The sequence below is a fragment of the Drosophila montana genome, unplaced genomic scaffold, assembly GCF_035044405.1.
Source record: "Drosophila montana isolate Dmon_TW-CO22-7 unplaced genomic scaffold, ASM3504440v1 contig_402_1, whole genome shotgun sequence".
NCBI lineage: Eukaryota > Metazoa > Arthropoda > Insecta > Diptera > Drosophilidae > Drosophila > Drosophila montana.
In genome coordinates this window covers 5,983,770-6,004,930 of record NW_026998739.1, presented here as the reverse complement: position 1 = coordinate 6,004,930, position 21,161 = coordinate 5,983,770, and the positions used below count along the sequence as shown (strand labels likewise).

At 36.6% G+C, this 21,161-nt stretch overlaps 5 protein-coding genes across 5 annotated transcripts; 3 read left to right on the top strand and 2 right to left on the bottom strand.

Annotated features, from left to right (window-relative positions):
- The first annotated feature begins 9,226 nt into the window (after positions 1–9,226).
- On the top strand, positions 9,227–10,138 carry DCTN5-p25 (Dynactin 5, p25 subunit). The gene is made up of 3 exons (XM_064697464.1): positions 9,227–9,372; positions 9,458–9,757; positions 9,827–10,138. Exons 1-3 carry the CDS (start codon positions 9,325–9,327, stop codon positions 10,046–10,048), a joined length of 570 nt encoding a protein of 189 aa, XP_064553534.1. The 5' UTR covers positions 9,227–9,324; the 3' UTR covers positions 10,049–10,138.
- Ankrd49 lies at positions 10,067–10,889 on the bottom strand. The gene is made up of 2 exons (XM_064697462.1): positions 10,692–10,889; positions 10,067–10,638 (listed from the first exon to the last, which is right to left on the bottom strand). The coding sequence occupies exons 1-2, from the start codon at positions 10,825–10,827 to the stop codon at positions 10,127–10,129; spliced, it is 648 nt and encodes a 215-aa protein (XP_064553532.1). The 5' UTR covers positions 10,828–10,889; the 3' UTR covers positions 10,067–10,126.
- A 13-nt stretch (positions 10,890–10,902) lies between these two features.
- NC2beta (negative cofactor 2beta) lies at positions 10,903–11,743 on the top strand. The gene has a single exon (XM_064697463.1). It carries the CDS (start codon positions 11,059–11,061, stop codon positions 11,653–11,655), a length of 597 nt encoding a protein of 198 aa, XP_064553533.1. The 5' UTR covers positions 10,903–11,058; the 3' UTR covers positions 11,656–11,743.
- THG (tRNA-histidine guanylyltransferase) lies at positions 11,666–12,883 on the bottom strand. Its single transcript, XM_064697460.1, has 2 exons — positions 12,506–12,883; positions 11,666–12,436 (listed from the first exon to the last, which is right to left on the bottom strand). Exons 1-2 carry the CDS (start codon positions 12,732–12,734, stop codon positions 11,745–11,747), a joined length of 921 nt encoding a protein of 306 aa, XP_064553530.1. The 5' UTR covers positions 12,735–12,883; the 3' UTR covers positions 11,666–11,744.
- A 318-nt stretch (positions 12,884–13,201) lies between these two features.
- On the top strand, positions 13,202–14,699 carry Rnmt (RNA guanine-7 methyltransferase). The gene is made up of 2 exons (XM_064697459.1): positions 13,202–14,466; positions 14,539–14,699. Exons 1-2 carry the CDS (start codon positions 13,284–13,286, stop codon positions 14,619–14,621), a joined length of 1,266 nt encoding a protein of 421 aa, XP_064553529.1. The 5' UTR covers positions 13,202–13,283; the 3' UTR covers positions 14,622–14,699.
- The last annotated feature ends 6,462 nt before the right edge of the window (positions 14,700–21,161 follow it).

Below are 21,161 nucleotides of genomic sequence, written 5' to 3'. Positions count from 1 at the left end.
AACTAAAAATATATATTGCAAAAATTCATATAAATGTGAAAATTTTGTTTTTTCATTTAATGTATAATATATATAGCAAAAAATATTACTAACTGTAATTTTACACTACATACATTAAATTAAAAATATATATCACACACAATAAGAGTCAATTAAAAATAATATTACAATAATTTTAAAATATATTATATATAATTAGTATATATCAAAACATATTTATTTACATTTTGATTTGAATAAATAAAACCCCGGTACTCAAGCAAACGAATTAAGTTTTTATATTACATATGTTACACTTAAAAAAATATTTTATACATAAAAAATTAGATTTTTTTAAATAATTTAAAAAATGTATTGCATATATTAAATTAAAAAAATTTAACTCAAAGAACATTAAATCAAATAATATTATATAAATTCTTAAGAGATAATCGAAGAAATAATAATTTAAATATTTTTTATATAACATCATATAGCAAATAAAAAAATATATATAATTATAAAAAAGTAATGTTAAATAGAATATTTTTAGTTATTATCTTATATTTTTAAAGATTTTTAGATTCTAGATTTGCTGAGCTTTAACAAAAACGATTTTCCAATTTCTAAAATATATGTATTTCGCCTCCAGCTATTAAACAAGTTAATCAAAAAAAGCTGCCCGAACCAAATAATCTTATAAAAAATACAATAAAAATATTTGAAATAAGCTCAAAAAAGGCGTCCGCAAATTCGATGTCTAGAAACTCGTGTCACGAGCTCATCACGAGCATTAACTGTGCAAAAAGTAGGGGGGCAAGGAGGAAGGGTTCTGCTCACTGAGGCATTCATTGGACTGCCCCTCACAATCTTAAGATTTTCCTTTCGTTTGGTTTATTGTTAATGTGCGCGCTTAACGTCGCACAGCAACAAATTAAAAAAAAAAAAAAAAACTAATAATAAATGCGCGAAATTATTGTGTGAAACTTGAATAATGAATGCGCCCCCAGCTGGCTGTTTATAATCATTATAATAATAATAATAATCGCACTGCACTGTGTATTATATTCTGTGCTGTTTGCCGGGGCGTGGCTACCTCTTGCTAGAACCGAGTCCGTGCCGACCTTAGTTCCATTCAATGTTTCGCGCTGCTAATTAAAACATTATTTTTTTTTTTTGCCGCTAACCATGCCCCGAGGCTGATTTCGCATGCGGCACATGCGAATCGATCGATAGAAGCCAAAATCGACTGACGAAGTGGCCCCAAAAAAAAACAAAAAAGCTAAAAACTATTTAAAAACGGTAGGCAACAGTTGTCAGTTGTCAGCTGTCATAAAATAATAACAAAAACAACAACATAAAATGAAAAAAACAATGCGTAAAATATAAATTGACGAATTTGAAATGCCCTTGTCTATACATTTTTGATGTGCTTAAATGTTTTATAAGCTATTTGTATAAAATAGCCAATTGCTGCTAAACAAAATTATTTTGTAGGTCTGTTAGAATAGTAATAGACATAATTTGCTTAAATTTTCAAATAATTTTATTACTTTAAAAACATTTGCAAAATAAAAGCCTTATAAAAAACTAATTTTTCCCTAAGTGAGATTTAAAAACATGAATTCCTTTCATATTCTAATTAAACTTAAATTTGTAGAAAAATATTTATAGTATCAGCGTCAATATTTCCAGAAGCAAATTAATAATTTCAAGAATAGTAAAAAAAAACAAATAATATTTTATAAAAAAACATTATTTAAAACCTATTTTATACTTAGGCAGATTTTCGAATTAAATCTTTATTTTGACTTTTACTAATTTTAAGCTGACTTATCCTTATCAATCAATTCTTTCTACATGATAAAAGTCTTAAGATTATAAGAAACTTTGTCTTAAATGACACGAACTTTTTTAATGCGTTTATATAGGATATAACAGGTAGACATATTTTTATACCCCCCTGGCAAGGGTATCATAAAAGAAACAGACGACGCACGACAACAACAACATTAATAACAATAACAACAACAACAAGCCAGCCAATTGTTTATTGATTATTTTATGTGTTGAACATGCAGGCAGATTGTTCCAATTTTGATCGGTTTATCGCATTTGCATGCGGGCGCTAATAGCTTTGAACCTGAAACTATATTTTGTTGCTTTTTATTTTTGCGTTAAATTGTTTTGTCCATTTGTATGCCAGGGGCAAGGCTGAGCCAAGACTCGGCATTTTTGGGCAGGGTCTCTATTTTGGCAGGCCGTCAATTAGAGCTTTTGCAAATTATGCGATTAAATGGACTAAAGTTTTGACTTTCCTGCCTTGACCATTTCAACGACTTTGATAAGCGTTAATTAACAAATCAGAATTAGCAAAGCCGAAAGTGATCGATCGAGCAGTCACCCTGCAAAACAGTTCTAGAACATATTAATTAATATGCTCCAAATAGCTTTGGTGTTTATTTGCGACTTTAGGACATAGATGAGTTGAAAGCAAAGATATTAATACTTATAACAAAAAATCAGAGATAGGAGGAAGGAATTGTCAGCTAAGAATGCTTTAATAACTGTATAAGTCTATATAGAAACATATATGGTATATATCTCCGCTACCAATTAAATCTCTTGAGCTCTGAAGTTGAGTGAACTTTAAAGGTTTCTTTGGCGCTCTCAGTGTCATTGTCGAAATGAAGCTTGGGTTGCCTGGGTGGTCCACTGTCTGATTGACAATGATTGACCATTAAGTTGCGTATGTGTCAGGTCTTATAGTACACCAAAACACACAGACACACACACACACACACGCTTCAGTTGGTAAAGCTCATAAAATAGCTACCATTTATGTGGAGCATTGGCCCGGCTTATTATGGCCAGCCGGCGCGAAGGTTGGCCCAAAGTGTGCACCGCATTTGGCTAGGAAGTTGTTAGTTACCCATTGTGGGTGCTTAATTGGAAAACAATTTTTGCAATGCGCGACTTGCGATTCGATATTCGGATAAGACGAGCAGCAAAGCGCGCTCATGGGATTTTCTTTATACACAAGCAAGGGCATCAAATCAATATGAAGGTCGATTTGTCTAGAAAACCACATTTAATGGCTACTATTTTTATTATTTATCATTTTTTTTAATGATTTTTTAGAATTTATTCTGGGATCAATAGGAAATAGGAAATCTATTATATATTAAAATAAAAATATATATATATGTGTGTATATAAAGTATATTTTTAAAGGAAATCTGTCAAGGAACTAGTTTATATATTATATTTAATCTTGAAATATTTAATATTACAAAAGTCTGTAAAATACTAAAATAACTAGAGTAAAATACAAATAAAAAGTACAAAAAACCTAAAAAAAAATATGTATTGCATATACAAAAAAATATGTAAAAGACTTAAAAAACTAGTTAATAGCTACATATAAAAGCCACACATAACTTTTAAGTTAAAAGTTGTGAAACAGCCTACTAAATTAGATGAGCAACTTGTAGCCACCCAAAACGCCATCATGGCCACACACACATTTCAGACACCTCTCAGGTGTGTGTGTGTGTGAAGGGGGGGACACCTAAGTCAAAGCTCAGGCGGAGCAATTAGCCGAGCAACGCCCAAATTGCGTGCCGCTTGTCACATCAACAACAAACCGAAGCGAGTGACTTGCACGGCGAAAATATTAAAAATTAATTAAACAAAAAGTTGGCTACTAATGTAAGAAACAATATATAAAACACATTTATCGTGCACTTGACCTTGGGCGGGCGGCACGAAGCGGCGCAGCCAAAGCCAAAACAAGCGAAAACCAAAATCAAAACACACAAGCGGGAAAGTCAAGAATGCGCATAACGAATTGCATATACACTAACGTTCAACAGAAACTTAATAATAGTTAAGTGTAGAATTATATACGTGTAAGCTTTATATGCATGATCTAAGTAAGGAGAACGTTATTGAAAGTCAACAATGCGCGGAACGAATTGCGTATACACTAACGTTCAATAAAAAATTAATAATACTAATTTCCGAATTGATAAGACAGTTGACAGAAGAATTTTAATTTGTTTACAGTTAAAATAAATTTTCAATTTAAAATATTGTTTTAAATATTCCTAATTAAACACATACTTAAAATAATAAAGAAAACTATAATAAAAAATAATAAATAAAAATAAAAATTAAAATAAATAATAATAAAAATTAATAATTTAAAAAAAATAAACAATGAAAAAATAAAAACAATAAAAAAAATAAGTACATAATTTATTTTAAATTTATCAATAAAATATATTGACAGACAAGGAAAAAATTCTCTTAAAGCGTGTTCAGAAATATTCTTATTATGATTATTATATTTAAATATTCAATATATCATTTTCTATTCAGCCCAAAAATGAGCCTTGAATTCAAATTTCTACTTTAATTTTAAGGATTTCAAACAAAATTTTGAACTTGTAATATAAAGCAAGATTTTCTCTTTAAATGCTGTGATTTTATAGTTGAGAATTTGAATAAATTATACTAAAGTAATTAATAACCTTATTAAAGATTTACTCTGCATTTTAACATTTAATTAATAAACTTATATATAATTTATTCAGATTTTCAACTCTAAAATTCAATTTACAGCATTTAAAGAAAGGATCTTATGTTTTATCATAAAATTTCAATTATTTCTTAAAGTTTCACAACACAGCTGATGGACTTATGGGGAAGTGTATTGTATAGCATGAGCAATATGCTGTTAGGGGCGTATAGACTCAAGGGGCAGCCGCTGTGGTATGCGAGGGAAGGCGTAGGGGCCTGTCCTCGTCGCATGCATGCCGCGTAATACGCTGGCAACATTTGATTTTGATTTTGATTTCGATTTTCAATTCAATTTCGAGTTTCATTTACTGTCCGTATTTGAACTTCATGAATTTAATTTGTGCGCGATGCGGCCGCGCATTCGCAGTCGACGAATTTGATACGAGCTGAAAAAACCAAGGCGAACTGATACGACACTTACATGGCGTATACGCAATCTCTTACTTATTTATGACGTATACCACGCGTTGCGTGTAATTGACATTCGCACTGATTACTTCCCTATTTGGCGGCCCCGACTGACGCATAGGCTGTATAATTATTATTTTTTCTAGACTTGAAGGCAAAAGTGTGTGGAAAACACTTGAATATAAGAACATTTCTAGTCACGTATTTGAAGAGGGGAGTGTAGAGAAAATTCTTCACATTAGACACGAAAATATATTGAGTCAGTATAGATATTGTTTATATTATTAATATTATTTTTAACTAATTAGAAATTTTATTTATGCCGAACTTCAATCCCTAGTTCAACTAATTGATTTACATATTTATTCATTTAAATATTTTTTTTATTATTTTTTTATTTATTCATTTAAATATTTTTTTATTTATTTAAATTTAACTTTTTTTTTTTTTATTTGTTTATTTGTTTATTATTTATTTAATTATTTATTTTTATTTTTTTCGTTTATTTATTTATTACTTATTTACTTTTTATTTATTTTTTCATTTATTTATTTATTTATTTATTATTTAATGTATTATTTTTATTTATTTATATACTTATGTATTTCTATATATATTATTTATTATATATATTCATTTATTTACTGATGTATTATTAATTATTGTATTTTTCATTTATTTATTTCTTCATTTATTAATTTTATTTATTTATTTTTATTCATTTAGTTATTTTCTTAAAATTTACTTATTTATTTAATTACTTGTTTATAATTTAACTAATTTTTTATTGACTACTAAAATTCAAGATGGTTCATCAAAATAACCTAGTTCAATGAAATATAAATCATATTTCGGAACAGTTATTTTCCTATTCTCAATCTCACATATCACAACTAAAGACCTTTAGGATTTTATTGGAACAATTATAGATAGCTGGGCCATTGTTTGGCTTTATTTATGCCAATCCAATACTCAGAATATCCACAATACTCTGTATTTAGCTAATGTCAATTACAGCAAAGATTTATTGATTTTCAATGCCTGCATTAAAACAAAAGACTTGAGCAAAAAACTTGTTATTTGCTGCATGCAAAAAGGTGAAAATATTATATGCAATTGTTGTCTGCCTCGTCTGACCGCACCGCACCGCAGCTCACCTTTCCATGCCGCGCCTCACCTTGTGCGCAATAGAATTCAATGAAACAATTTTCTTAATTTTTAATTGCAGCTACGAGTTAATTTGATTTGTTGTTATTAAAATTTTTGCATTGTTCTCAGCGCGACATCGACTCAAATCGTTATATATAGATATACAGTGAAAGCTCTACCAACGGACAGCTTAATTGGATGAGATTCACATTTTGGGGCTAAGTTCTTGCTAGTTCCTTTGACCAAAAAGTCGACATTTCATTTTGAGCACAAATTAATCTATCTTTAATTTTGTATAAAATATCATTTCAAATTTATTCAAATGAAAATTTGTCTTAAAAATTAAATGGCAGCAGGAAATTTAGAAAAAGCCAAAATAATTATTTTTAATAAACAATTAATTTTCTGGTTTTTTTCGGCATTTTTATCGGCATCTCTTGCGGGCCAAAGAACCTGTAATCCGCGCAAGAGAGCTTTCACTGTATCTCTTGAGCATTACTTCAATTGCGGTCTTTATTAATTATGCGCTTATTTACGATTGTTTTCAGTTACCGATTTTTTTTGCTTTTGCCCCTGGGCACACTTCAGTTTTTGCCTCGCAGCAACTTGAAAAACGATTAAAACGCTCAAAATCAACCACTAAAACAATAACAACAAACAAACTGAAGCTGTGCGCACGCTCGCTACAACAACAGAAATAATAATAATAATAGTAAAAATCAACTTTAATGGCAAATAGATCGTGAGATTGGAAGAATTGGATGATGTCTGCCCAGGCGGATGTGCAGTGCGTGTATTTAAAACTTGATTAGCTTTTTGGGCTTTTAATAATATGGATAATAGCAGCAGCAGAAGCAACAACAACAACAACAACAGCTAGCGCTATCATCAAGGCCATCGTTGATGTAGCTCTGTAAATATTTACATAGATGCCACCAGGGAGATTGGCAGCGCTCAATGAATGCTGCGGCATGGTCAAGGTCGGCTTGTGGCAGCAATCAATTGATTTTTATTTTGTTGGGTGTCAGCAGCTGAAGATGAGCCAGAGTGTGTCTTCAAGATAATAACAATTGACGAAACGACGAATATTACAAATATATATGATCATTTTTGGATTAGGTAATATTTCAAATAGACGCTAACCAATCTCTCTTTCTACACCTCTCTCTTTCTATTTTCCTCACTCTTCTTCAATATCTCTCTCTCTCTCTCTCTCTCTCTCTCTCACTCTCTCTTTCCCCCCTCTATCTCAATCCTATTCACTCTTTCTCTTCCTCATTGTCTCTCTCTCACTCTCTTTCTTTATATCTCTTTCTCTGTGTTTCTCTCTCTTTTCCCTCTCTCACTACCTGTCTCTATCTGACTCCTACAATCTCCATCTAACTCTATATTTCTCTCTCTCTCTCTCTCTCTCTCTCTCTCTCTCTCTCTCTCTCTCTCTCTCTCTCTCTCTCTCATCTCTATCTCTCTCTCTCTCTCTCTCTCTCTTTAATGCTCTTTCTTTCTCTCTATTTTTCCCTCTCTAAATATCTCTCTCTATCTCCCTCGCTCTTACTTATATTCCTTCCACTTGCTTCTTAAATATATATTTTTCCATTTACTTTGTCTCTCTTTCTCTGTCTTCCTCTGCTTCGTTTTATTGTCTTTCATCATCGGCCTATTCTGAAGATATATGCATTCTCGTTCTCTTTCGATTTATGCTTTGTCCGTCATTCTTAAACGTTTTTCTTGCGATTTACTACATAATAAGAAAATTTAGGTTTAAGCTTTTACTCTTTATTTTTCTAAATGACTTACTTTTAACTTTAAAAATATTAAATAAAATATAAAAAAAATACACATTATATTTAATGTGCTTCCACCAACCCTCTGTATAATAACTAACATCAGCAATTCTGAATAGATCAACTTGAGTATAAGAAAAGCAAACACACACTTTCGAGTGCCAAACAAATTTGATTCGTGGTGTTTATTTGTTTGATCATTTGTTCAATTGTTTGTTTGTTAGCTTGCATTTGCTTTTCAATTAAAAGCTGAACATGAACAGCTTCTAACCTTTAGCAGGTTTCAAGTTGAAGTTTAATAACCTTAGGCCAAAGGTGGCAAACCCCGAAGCCTTCAACTGGCGGCTTTACTACAAAGATCAGCCAGATTTAGTTGAAATTGCCAGTTGGTAATTGCCTCCTTTTTTTTCTTGTGTGGCTGCAAATGAATTGGCCAAAAGTTCAAATGGTCAACCGGCCATTTGCTTGACCAAATGAATTATTGGTAAGGTCGAGACACAGTTGAATATCGAATTGCTTAAAACGCAGAACCCAAAACGAAATGGCAAAACAAATTCATTTACATGCACAACAATACGTCGTATTATTAAAGGCGGGCATATCATAATGGATTACCATAAATATGGTTATGAATGTTCTTTGGCATGCAGAACCTGGCATTAACGTCTGACTGCCAATTAGCGAATGTGGCCAGCTGGAGGGCATTGCGCATTCGAGCGTGTAGTCCAAGCGCCCAAGGCCAAAGGGGGCCGGGCAGACCCGATTATACAACGACCAATTTAATTGGAACATCATTGAAGCGCGTATGAAAAACAGAAACAAAAACAAAAACAAAACAAAAGTTTCAACTGAAACTTTGTATGTGGCATGCCTGAGGTCACTTCCAGCTGTTAGTTATTGTGCAATTATTTATCTAGAAATCTATGTACATGCTTTTTTTTTTTAATATTATTAGCAGACGATCTAATCAATGTGCAGCAGCTGCAACAACAACAACAACAACAAGAGCGAGCATAATTGTTGTTCTAATCAGCGCTGCAGTTGCCAACTGCATGCAAAGTTCAGGGTTAACGTGGGCTAAACACCTGCAGTTGCTATGCACCCGCATTTTATAATTGTAAGCAAATAGTAGCATGCGACTAATTAAAAAAAATAAAGTAGCTCTCAATTAAAATATTTATAATTATATGCATAAATAAATTGTTCTATTAATGCAGCAGCTGTAACAGTCAGTTCTCATTTAACGTTGTTTTAGCAGTGGTTGGCAACGCGTAAGACCACACAGTCTGGCAACGCCAAATACACACTGAGCCGCTGCAATATCGATATAATTGTTATCGAAACAGCTGAGCTGGTGAGACTGCCAACGCCAACAATAAATTGCAAATAAAATTAAGCTTTTTTGCACATATTGAAAATAATGGAAATTGCGGATACCTATTACAGCAAAGATGAATACGTTGAAACGGTGCGTGGTAATTATGTGCCACAAATATAAGCTGCAACTAATCAATTTGTTTCACTTCGATGACCTCATCAATTGTTGCTTACAGGCATCCGGCAATAAGGTGAGCCGCCACACTGTGCTCTGCGGCTCCCAGAACATTGTGCTCAATGGCAAGGTGATTGTACAGAGCGGGGCCATAATACGCGGCGATTTGGCCAATGTGCGTACTGGACGTTATTGTGTGATAAGCAAAAACTCTGTGATACGACCGCCCTATAAACAGTTTAGCAAAGGCATCGCCTTCTTTCCCATGCACATTGGCGATCATGTCTTTATAGGCGAGGGCGCTGTGGTCTCTGCGGCCATAATTGGTTCCTTTGTGTACATTGGCAAGAATGCCATCATCGTAAGTGGCCAGCTTAAGCTTTCCCAACTTTTATAAATCTTCTATTTATATGTATTCGATTGATTCCAGGGTCGCCGCTGCACGCTCAAGGATTGCTGTGTAATTGAAGATGGCGCCGTCCTGCCGCCAGAAACAACAGTGTCCAGCTATATGCGCTACACGGCCAAGGGCACCATCGAGGGCGGTCAGGGTAATCCGTATTTTGTGCCCGCCGCCATGCACGATGAGATGGTCAACTATACGAAGTCATTCTATGAGCATTTTGTACGCACACCGGCACCGGCCAGTTAAGCACAATTAAACACATAATTTGTTCACTCATAAACCAAACTAATATTAGGTATTATATTTAATAAAATCAACGACATTTTAGTCAATCAATCCCGTATCGCAGTCGTAGGCCTCGTCGGCAATTTCAAAGATCACATAGCTCATGCCAGTCCGACGTGCAATCACAGCGGCTGTCTCCTCCGAGTTATTCTCCTTGCGTGCCTGCAAATTGCGATCCAGGAGCAGCACAGTGGCCGTATTGCGGCAATTGGAAACGGTTGCCGTAATATGCAGAGGCGTCTGCTGGCCATCCGACTCGGCGTTCACATCGGCGCCAAATTGCAGCAACAATAGGGCGCAATCGGCATTGTTCCATTTGCAGGCCGAATGCAATGGTGTCCAGCCGAGTTCAGTGCGTGCGTTTGGATCTGCCTGATGCTGCAGCAACAGCTTGGCCATGTCGACGAAGTTGTTGTAGCAGGCGCGATGCAGGGGTGTGTAGCCATCGTTGTCGCGCGAGTGGACACTGTCCGCGTCCAGCTGTAGGATTTCGCGAACCTCGCTAATGCGATTCTCACCGACGGCCCACAATATCATGCGATCAATGCTGGCTGCACGTTAATCATTTAGTTTTCATTATTTTATGTATACCGTTGATTTGTACCTTGTGGATTTTTGTCCTCCTCGATGAGCTCGTCGGTGTCATCGTCCCAGCCGCTAACAAACATGCCGCGCGGCACCTTGGCATAGCGCAACTTCTCCACTTGCGATTTTTCATCATCTGAATCGTAGTCGCCCATAATACTGAAACTTTTTCTAAAAATGCCGATTTGTTACTTTCCAATTAATAAATGTTGTCTTTCAAACATATGTTTTGCTATCGATAGCACGTTGAAAACATCGCATTATCGATATATCTATGTTTCTCTGTGAATTTGCAACACTGCAAATGCTAGCAGCAAGAAGCAGCAGCATCGTTGTTATTTATTTTTCTATCAACGAGTTTTGTTTACATTTTGTTCGTGCGCGCAATGTCCAATCCACAGGAGGAGCTTTTGCCACCCAATGCCGAAGACGATGAGCTAACATTGCCCAGGGCCAGCATCAATAAAATAATTAAAGAGCTGGTGCCCACGGTGCGCGTGGCCAACGAGAGTCGCGAACTGATACTCAATTGCTGTTCCGAATTCATACACCTGATCAGCTCCGAGGCGAACGAGGTGTGCAATCAGCGCAGCAAGAAAACAATCAATGCCGAGCATGTGCTCGAGGCACTCGATCGTCTGGGCTTTCGCGATTACAAACAGGAGGCCGAGGCAGTGCTGCACGACTGCAAAGAGGTGGCCGCCAAACGGCGCAGACAGAGCACGCGCCTGGAAAACCTGGGCATACCCGAGGAGGAGCTGCTGCGCCAGCAACAGGAGCTGTTCGCCAAGGCGCGCGAGGAGCAGGCACGCGAAGAGCAACAACAATGGATGAGCATGCAGGCTGCCGCCGTGCAGCAGAGCAATGCGCTAATCCAGCGACAGCAGACGGATGCCACCGGCGGCGGTGGCAGCAGCAGCAGTGCAGGCTTCGTCAGCAAACCCAGTGAGGATGACGACGATGATGACGACGATGACTACTAAACACAGCTGCTAGTTGCAACGAGTTTATTTGCTTTGCTCTTAATGTATTTGTAATAATTTGTTATTAAACTATTGTCATAAGTCGAAACTCAGCTAATTGTGGCCTTCTCCTGCAGCTGCGCTTCAAGCTGCCTGCATAAACTTGTCGGCGCATGTGTGCCCGGCACATATTTGCCCAGTATTTCGGTGTGCTCTCGCCAGAACGCGGCGCCAATTAGATCCTCATGTATGGGCACTATCACCTGCCTGCCCTTATCCTGCTCGCCATCCTGCAAGAGCACCCGCTTGCGCAGCAAGATGGTGCCCTTGCGATACATGGCCGGCAGTTTGTTGTAGTTAATGCCGAACTGCTGGAAGAGTAGTTCATTTTTGTCGGCGGAGAGTGTGCCGCGTAGCCGCTCCTCGGCCTGTTGATTGGTCAGACCCGACTCTAGCACTAGTTTCCAAAATGCCGTATTATACAGATTATTCACATGAACATCCGCCTGCCGCCAGCTCAGATAATCGCGCAGATTCTCATCCGACGGATAGAGCACAATACGGCCATCGAAACAGGGCGCATAGCTCAGCGGCTGCTGCTGCATCCATTGTGGCCAGCTGAGCACATAGCTGCTGGAGAACATGCTCGTCACATAGCTGAGCAGCTTGGCGGCGCGACGCTTAAAGGCCGTCGTATCCTTGCGAAAGACAAACGAATATTCATCGCTCTGGCCGTAGCCCAGCACAATGTCCCGGAACTCCTGCATGACAGCGATACCGGCGGCATTCATCACATTCAGCGCTGCACGTGGTTACAGTTTTTTCCATTATTTATTATAATTTTGCAATTAAATTCGGGTAGCGTGCTCACCATTCTCATCGTTGGGCTTTTCAAATTTGTGCGCATTGGCAAATTTGTGAAATTTCTTGCCATCGATGCGTACCACAATCCACACATTTGGCAATATTCTATCGTCCTGTTCGTAGGACTTAACGTATTCATATCTGCTGCAGGCCATGTTGCGTCTGTCAAGCGCTATTCTGCTTTTATTCGTCAGCAAAAGTTTGAGCACAGCGCGATTAAATGCACGAAAATGCATTTAAATTATTTACTTTTGCCGCATGTGAAACAGGTGTTGGCAATGTGCAAGGTAACGCACAGATAAACCTCCATGTTAGCTGCATTGTTGTGACGTCACGAAGGCGATTATCACGTATGGTACAGATGTACCCAAACTGGTATATTGTATTGGCAATTTTAATAAATATTTTATGAACAAGTTCCTGGTACTAAAATTCATCTGGTTGTTTGGAAAAATTTGTAGAAACAACATAGAATTCGTCGATTGAAATTAACGGGTAAAATAAGTGTGCTGATCATAGTTTGCTCGATCCCGAGCCTCACGTATAATCAAAATGTATATGTTGTACTTTTTTATTTCTTCAATTACTTGTATGATTTCTTCACTACCTTTATTATTTTAGGCTCCTGAAGCAATCTAGACCATTGTACAACACTAGCAGATTTTTCAAGAGACGATAACAATCGATAGGCAACCTGAATATTTGAACAGCTGTTGCAGGGTATCGCGGCCAGATTTTCCATTATTCAGCGGCGGCCGCACAAATTTGCTGTGTGTTATAATAAAATGAGTGTTAATTATGAAAAAAATGTAATGGAAGAAGAATTTGCGCCAGTCAAATTATCAGACGATGAGGAAAGCGAGGGTAATGCCACCACAGAACCAAACGCGGCGACGGCAGCAACAAAACAGCCAGCGGCAACACAAAACAGCTCGGACAACGACGATGCAGAGGCAACAGCTGCCGTTGATGGAGATGAAGGGCGGCATTCAAGCGGCGGCGCCGCCAACACACATGTGGTCGCCCATCACTACAACGAGCTGAAGGAGGCCGGACGCAAGGAGCGTCACAAGTCGAAAATCTATTTTATGCGCAACTTCAACAACTGGATCAAGAGCCAGTTGATCAACGAGTTTATGGGGATAATCAAGCAACAGCAGCGCGTTGGTGATGCACTGCGCGTCCTCGACATGTGCTGCGGCAAGGGCGGGGATCTGCTGAAATGGGATAAAGCGCAAATATCGCATTTAATATGCACAGACATTGCCGAGGTATCGGTGGAGCAATGCCAGCGTCGCTACCAGGACATATTGCAGCGTGCCGAGAGATCAAAGTACGCGCATAAGTTCACAGCCGAGTTTTTTGCCTGCGACTCGACAATGGTTCGGCTGCGTGAACGCTATAAGGATGCATCTCTGCAATTGAATCTGGTCTCGTGCCAGTTTGCCTTTCACTATTGCTTCGAGTCGCTCATGCAGGCGGACTGCATGATGCGCAACGCAGCCGAGTGCCTGCAGCCGGGTGGCTATTTTATAGCGACCATACCGGATGCTTATGAGATTATAAGGAGATTAAAAGCGGCCGGACCGAATGCACGCCGATTTGGCAACGATGTCTATAGCATTGAATTTGAATGCAATACGGAGTCGTTGCCGCTTTTCGGCGCCAAATATCAGTTCCATATGGAGGGCGTTGTCGATTGTCCCGAGTTTTTGGTACATTTTCCAACTCTGGTCAAACTGGGTCGCCGGCATGGACTGCAGCTGGTCAGGCGCAGCACATTCGCCGACTATTTCAGGGAGACGATGTCCCAGGGCCGCCAGCTGCTGCAGCGCATGTCTGGCCTGGAATCGGTCCAGCCCCAGCGCTGTGGCAGCGATGACCAGTTCGAGCATGTGCGCCGAGTCATTGGCACACAGCGCTCTCGACCCGTGGGCACGCTCTCCAAATCCGAATGGGAAGCAACAAGTGAGTACCTAACAAACATTGCAGCGATCCAACTGATATAACTCATATACATGTATATATGTTTATTTTCAGCACTTTATCTGGTTTGTGCCTTCAAGAAATGCAAAAACAGCTGGGATGCCAACGGCAAGCCCCTGTTCGAATTTGATGACTGATGATTCCCATCAGATTTATATTTATAGATATATATATCTATCCGCATCAAATGTTTCGTTCAAATACCTGATTTTTTTTTTTTTTAATTTGAATTTACAACATACTCATCATAATCAGAGCATCTATTTTAAGTTGAAAAGTGTATTTGGAAGCTTTTAACGTCAATATAAAAAAGTTGCAGTTAAACAACGAAAACATTACAAAAGTATTAAAATGATTATCAAAAGTGCGAATGCATTAAATTAAGTGTACAAGCGAGTATAGTTATCTGCGTATAAGTTAAATATCCATGCAGAGATTTTCTATACTTCCACGTTAAAAATATTTAATACCATTTAAGGATCGTCATAATAATATCGGAATTGCTGAGTTTAATTAAAATATGTATATGAATAACCAAAATAGTTTACACAAAAACTGTTTTTCGGCTATATAGAATCGCAACAAAAAGACGTTGTTGTAGTTGACCTTTGTCAACATAGATTGATAAATATATAAAATGTATATATCCATTCATATCTAGTGAAATCGTTAAATAGTAGGGTTTTTAAAAAAGAAATGTTGACTTGTTAAGGGCCAGATCCCGCTCTTTCCCATAATTTTATCAACACTGGCCATATTTTTGTGCGGAATAGCAATTTGCACCTGGTTTGATCTCTGGAATCTAATCTAATCTAATATTTGTCAGATTTGAAAGAGATTTTATACCATTTTCTTATTTTGGGACAATAATAAAATTATATTTGAAATCATATATGACTTTTTTTAAGCTTTTTTTCTATAACGTTTTATATGCTTAGAACGTATATACTATTTATTTTAAATCTTTAAGTTAAGTTTCTTTTGTTTTACATTCGAACCAAGAGTTTCCGTAAAATGGGATTTTTCTGAAAATTTATTGTTCAACTCTCGTCACATAGACAATACCTGCGCCATTCTCTCTACATTTGAGCAGCTTTGATAACGAAGCTTTCGGCCAACGAATTTCGAAACTGGAAGTCCTTTTGGGCGATTACCGAAAGCTCAATGGAAGTACGAGGGGTATATGGACACGGACTTCGCGAGAGTGGGCGAGAGCGAGAGAGTAAAGAGAAAGAGAGCGCACAGCTGTTGCTTTCACAGCGACGGCGCCATTGAAGGACAACGGGCAAAGGTTAGTCCTGACGTTTACGTTGCCGGGTCGTGCCCGAGACCGTTTACCAAGTGTGCGAGCCCGTGCCTGGCATTCAATGCATCAATGAATTATTATAGCTCAAGTGTAAATAAATATTTGATAACAAAAACGAGAAGGTACGAATGAGTATGAGGCAAATAAAGGCATAAATTACGCCCATTGATTGGTTTCTGAAGGCAGCAAAACGGATAAATGTTTGCGTGTATGCGCCTGTGTGTGTGTGTGTGTGAGAGAGACAAAGATCTCAGACACACACGCACAACTTACGCTCTTAGTTATTTTTCAACTTACTCGCTCGCCCTCTCTCTCTCTCTCTCTCTCTCTCTCTCTCTCTCACTCCGTCTCTCTCTTGGTCCGTTTGCTTCTCTTTGTGTAGTGCTTTGCCCATCTTCAAGTTCTTGTCAGATAATTTCATTATTTAAAGTTTTGCTCATAAAAATAAACTTTGGGCGTAAAGTTTAAATTTGTTTTGCACACATATGCAAGCACACACCCACACATACACACGCTCACATTCACGTACCTGCATGTTGTTTACAACAGGGAAGCACGCGTGTGTGTGTGTATGTGTATGTCCGCTACGCTTTGTTTAAAGTAGAACGTGCGTATTTAGAAGGCAAACAACAAAACTGTTTACACACACAGAGGCACACGGCTCGGCTCGTGGCGCAGCATTGGCTCCCTCTTGCCTCTTGGCACCTGCTACCCCTCGCCCCGACGCGCTTTGCACTGATTGGCCCTAATGAATCTTTTTGTTACCTCCTCGTGCAGCAGCCGCCTGCGCATTGTTCCATGCGGTCTATGCAAATTAGTTCACTTTTAACCCAAATGCTCGCCATCAGGTTGCACAAAAAATTTGCTCCTGATGAAATTTACCAAAATGCTTAAAAAGACCAAATGGTTGATAATAAATAAATTTAAGAATTAAAATATCTTAAGCATTTTAAGCATGGTTTAAAATTCAAATTGGGCAAATATTAAAAAAAAAAGTTTATAAAATGTTGTTTCTTTTGATTTTGAATGAAAAATATATATATTTTGTAAAGTATATTTCCACATTTTATATATATAAATTGTTTTATTAATTTTATATATAAATAAAGTTTAAAACTCCCTATACTATCCGATCCCTATAACATACATAAGTTATAAAGTTATATGTATGTAGAACAGCTTTTGCTGACAATCAATTGGCAAGATTTTTTAAACTAAATTTTTCACAGAAAAATCACCCAAACGTGGAAAATTAGTGGAATTCAACTAATAATTTCTATGTGTTTTAAGCTAGGCGCCAATTGAATAAAAATAAAAAATGTTTATATTAATTTATTTAATTAATTTTATATTAATTTTATAAAAAAAATTGAATTAATTCGACTTCGGATCTAGATAAAATACGAATATGCAGTGCTTTGTAGGGGCCAAGGACTAATTCACGTATGTGCGAAATTTAGGTGGAAACTATATCCATTTAATATAATATAATAAAAAAATTTAACAAATTTCTTATAAAAGAAATGTTAAAAAAAAGAGGCAAAGTTCTTTCACAAAAATATAAATTTAATAATAATAAATTATGTTACATTCAATTTAAAAACAAACTCTTGTTAACTTTATTTTTAAGCATTTCTAGATAAACTAAAATATCAATTATCTGATATACTATGTTTGTCTAATCAATTTACTGACTTTTTCATGAAATTGGAATAACATTTTCTTAACTTGGAATAACATAAAACACACTGAAGCTGCAGCTGACAGGAACTAGGATATGGGTTAAATCATTTTGCCACAATGGCTTGTCGGGCTGCTGAGCTCTGCTGCAATATGTGTGACGTGCATTGTGTGTGTGGACGTGAGTGTGTGTGCGTGTATTGTGTGTGTGTATCTTTTGTGTGTCGTTGGCCACTGACAGTCGGCCAGGTGGGTAGGCAAAATGAGTGGCCTTCCATTACGTATACGCAGTGTGTACAAACAAAATACATACCGCAATGTTTATTTTGTAAGCCTGTCGAGGCAACCGAGCGAATAAGTGTCCGTGTGTCACTGTGTGTGTGTCACTGTGTGTGTGTGTGTGCAGCATATAAAATGCATATGTATGGGTGTATGTGTAACGGCTTGTGTTTATTCAACCGCATGGAACAATGTGAAAAACGCATGCCAGGCATTTGCCTTTGTTGTACCCCCTCTAGCCGCCGCCTGCCTCTTACGGCCCCAGAACGCTATGCTAAACTTTTCACAAGGATTGCCCCCAGGGCAAGGGCTCAAGGGGGCGCTGCTTAGGCACGAGGCGTGCAACAATTTAAAAAGATATGCGAATGTGTGCTAGGGCGTGTGTGTGTGTGTGTGTGCACAAGGACTAGAGGAATGAGCCGATCCGAGCTGAGCGCATGTTAATCTTTTGTGGTTCTTGTCCAAAAAGCAAACTTGAACTTTGCCATCAATGTATGAATGATTCATTCCATTCATGATTGATATGAATAATAACAGTGACGTTCGCAAAAGAAAAATAAGAAAGTTTCGGAAAGTTTTAAGAAAACAATCAGTTATCTGAGCAGCTTATGATGTCATATGTCAAATCAAATGCCTTTATATTTATATTCTGGTATTCGAAATTAAGCTTTCATTGAAATCAAAAAAGGATTTCTTTATGGGAATACTTCCATTCTTCAGATATGTATGTATATGTATATATTGATGTATGAATTATATGAATATGCATATGTACTACCAAAAATCCAATTAAAATAAATTAAACAAATAAGCCTGGGTTTTTTTTTAATAATAAGTAATAATAAGTATTTATTCACTTACCCTTATATTGTAAGTTTGTTTGTTAAACTTTTATTTTATTTATGGAAGCCTGCAGTAGAAAGCCAGTTGGGGAGTTAACGGCCTGAAACAATAATAATTAATTAAATATGTATGCTTGTTTATTCATATATATTCGTTTTATTATTTTTTTTTATTTACATTGAAATTTAAATACCTTACAACAGTAAAAATGATATATTTTAAGAATTTAAATCGGGTTTTAATATTATAAAATTATATTTATGATATATCATAATATAAACTCCAATCTATACTGAATTTCCTTTTGAAATTGAATGTGCAGTGTTGGAAAAGAATATTAAAAGAAATTGCGTTGGGAAATTTGGAAATTTTATATTATTTCTATTAAAATTTAAATATTTTAAAACTGCTAAAATTATTTAGTTTAAGAATTAAAAATTTAATTAAATTTAATCAAATTTTAATATAATATAATAATATTAATGCTACTTTATAATATAACCATAATCTGTTTTGAAATTGAAGTGTTTGAAAACAATGTTAAAAGAAATTAAGTTTAAAAATTTGTAAAAACTTCATATTTCGGACAATATATTTAGTCTAATTCTAGGATGTTTTTGGATAGGAATGTGATATATTTTACCGTAAATTGTATATTAATTCGTTACAATGCTTTGCAGCCCCCCTTAAGTTGAGTTTTCTAAGTGAATTAGTCATTTAGGTAAATAAGAAAGAATATCTGTGCTTGGATCCCTGACTAGTGTGAAGGAAAGCCAGGCACACTTAAGAGTTAATATTTATAGCATTTAATAATGATCAAAAAATTGATATGACAGGAATTTTGCTAGAGCAGTTGTCCAACTGATTTCGTTGCGTAGGCGATGAAACAACGAAAATGCGTTGAATCCCAGATCGTTAGTTAATAATATTATTAACTTAGCCCGTTGGCCAAAGTTAATTATAAGTTTATAATAATATTATATTTTTATATTTATATTTATAGTAATATTTATAATTTTAATAAAATATATATAATAATAATTCCTATACTAGTTATAATCTTAATCTGCACAATTAAAGTTATTATTTGTCTCTACCCTCAAGGTCTTTTAGGTGGATATATTAAATATTTACTATACTACAAGCCTTAAGTTTTTATTATCTGCTTATACCCTTGTAGAGGGTATACAAATTTTGTCAAGAAGATTGTAACTCATAGAAGAAAGTATCTGCGATCAAATTAACCTTAAATATTCTAGATATAGCCAAGTCTGTCTGTCTGTATCGATGTGAACTTGTCTCTCAGCTTAAAAGCTGTTGTCTTGGAATTTTGCTGGGGTTCGTGTCTCTGTTCCAGGCGGTACATACTATATATCGGAACCGGCTAGATCGGATCAATATAGCATATAGCTGACATTGCAATGATCGGCAGAAAAGTAGGTTCTTGTACGGAAAAGTTTTTTTTTATCAGCTATTTTGACCAAACTCGTCATTTATTAATTCCACTAGGATTCTTATATACGTGCAAAATCATATCAACATCGAACCACTATATCATATAGTTACCATTGGGATGATCGGTCGAATAGTAGGTTCATATATGGCAAATTATTCTGTTTTCAAATATATATTCAACAAATTCAGCATTTACAAGCTTCACAATTCCCACATATCAGCAAGATGGGAAATGTCTAAAAGGGTATTAAATCTTCTGCTTGCCGAAGATAAACGCACTCTCTCGTTTTTATGTAGAACACAAAATAAACAGATGCACAATTTGTCATTCTCTCGACTTTAGCTTAAATATGAATTTCTCAGTTGCATTTCGCCAGCGATAACTTTCGCTAAATAATGCATAAGGTGAGTTTGCAATGATTTGCTTTCGGCCCGTGTCGCTTATTTATTATGCAAATGTGCAAGTCACAATCCAGTTGTGATTCCTTGCGGAATATCAATTGTGAATGCGTTTGCGTAATGTTTCGCTTTGGCATACGTGTACGTTCTGTAATTACACACAGAGTTGCTCATGATTTATTCAGTGCAATTAGCAAAACTAATTGGCTACACCGGAAATGTATCGATTTAAAATTCAATAACTTTGAGCCCTTGATAAGCTCATCAAATATGCACGTGCCCGTGTGTAGCCGGGGTCTCTGGTTTTCCTTTTTCCTTTCTTTTCTTTTCTTTTCATATTTTTTTTTTTTTTTGGCTCAAGGCGTGGCATTTGGGTATTAGCTGGCAAACCATAAAGTTGTTTTCTTCTTTGGTTGTTGTGAAGTGCACACACGACAAAAGGTCAACTTGGCAAGTGAGTTAAATGACAAGGACCTCACCTTGTCCATGTCCGTGTGGGTACGTGTGTGTATGCATGGGTGTGTGTGTGTGTGTGTGTATAGCCGCGTGCCTGGCAGCGGCAACGTTGTTGCCAGTGCGTGTTTGCATGTTTGACTGTATTACGACCCAAAAACTTTGGCATGCAATGCCACGCCACGCCAGGCCAGGCCAGGCCCGACCATGCCCGGCCAGGCCAATAATAATGGCTTTCGCTTTCAAAACAAACGCCGCCTGA

Excerpts from the sequence above, each read along its gene's own strand:
- DCTN5-p25 (XM_064697464.1), top strand. The coding sequence starts at position 9,325 with ATGGAAATTGCGGATACCTATTACAGCAAAGATGAATACGTTGAAACG. Across the intron at positions 9,373-9,457 it reads AAGATGAATACGTTGAAACG|GCATCCGGCAATAAGGTGAG; the intron begins GTGCGTGGTAAT and ends TGTTGCTTACAG. Across the intron at positions 9,758-9,826 it reads TTGGCAAGAATGCCATCATC|GGTCGCCGCTGCACGCTCAA; the intron begins GTAAGTGGCCAG and ends GATTGATTCCAG.
- Ankrd49 (XM_064697462.1), bottom strand. The coding sequence starts at position 10,827 with ATGGGCGACTACGATTCAGATGATGAAAAATCGCAAGTGGAGAAGTTG. Across the intron at positions 10,639-10,691 it reads GGAGGACAAAAATCCACAAG|CCAGCATTGATCGCATGATA; the intron begins GTACAAATCAAC and ends ATTAACGTGCAG.
- NC2beta (XM_064697463.1), top strand. The coding sequence starts at position 11,059 with ATGTCCAATCCACAGGAGGAGCTTTTGCCACCCAATGCCGAAGACGAT.
- THG (XM_064697460.1), bottom strand. The coding sequence starts at position 12,734 with ATGCATTTTCGTGCATTTAATCGCGCTGTGCTCAAACTTTTGCTGACG. Across the intron at positions 12,437-12,505 it reads AAAGCCCAACGATGAGAATG|CGCTGAATGTGATGAATGCC; the intron begins GTGAGCACGCTA and ends AACCACGTGCAG.
- Rnmt (XM_064697459.1), top strand. The coding sequence starts at position 13,284 with ATGAGTGTTAATTATGAAAAAAATGTAATGGAAGAAGAATTTGCGCCA. Across the intron at positions 14,467-14,538 it reads ATCCGAATGGGAAGCAACAA|CACTTTATCTGGTTTGTGCC; the intron begins GTGAGTACCTAA and ends GTTTATTTTCAG.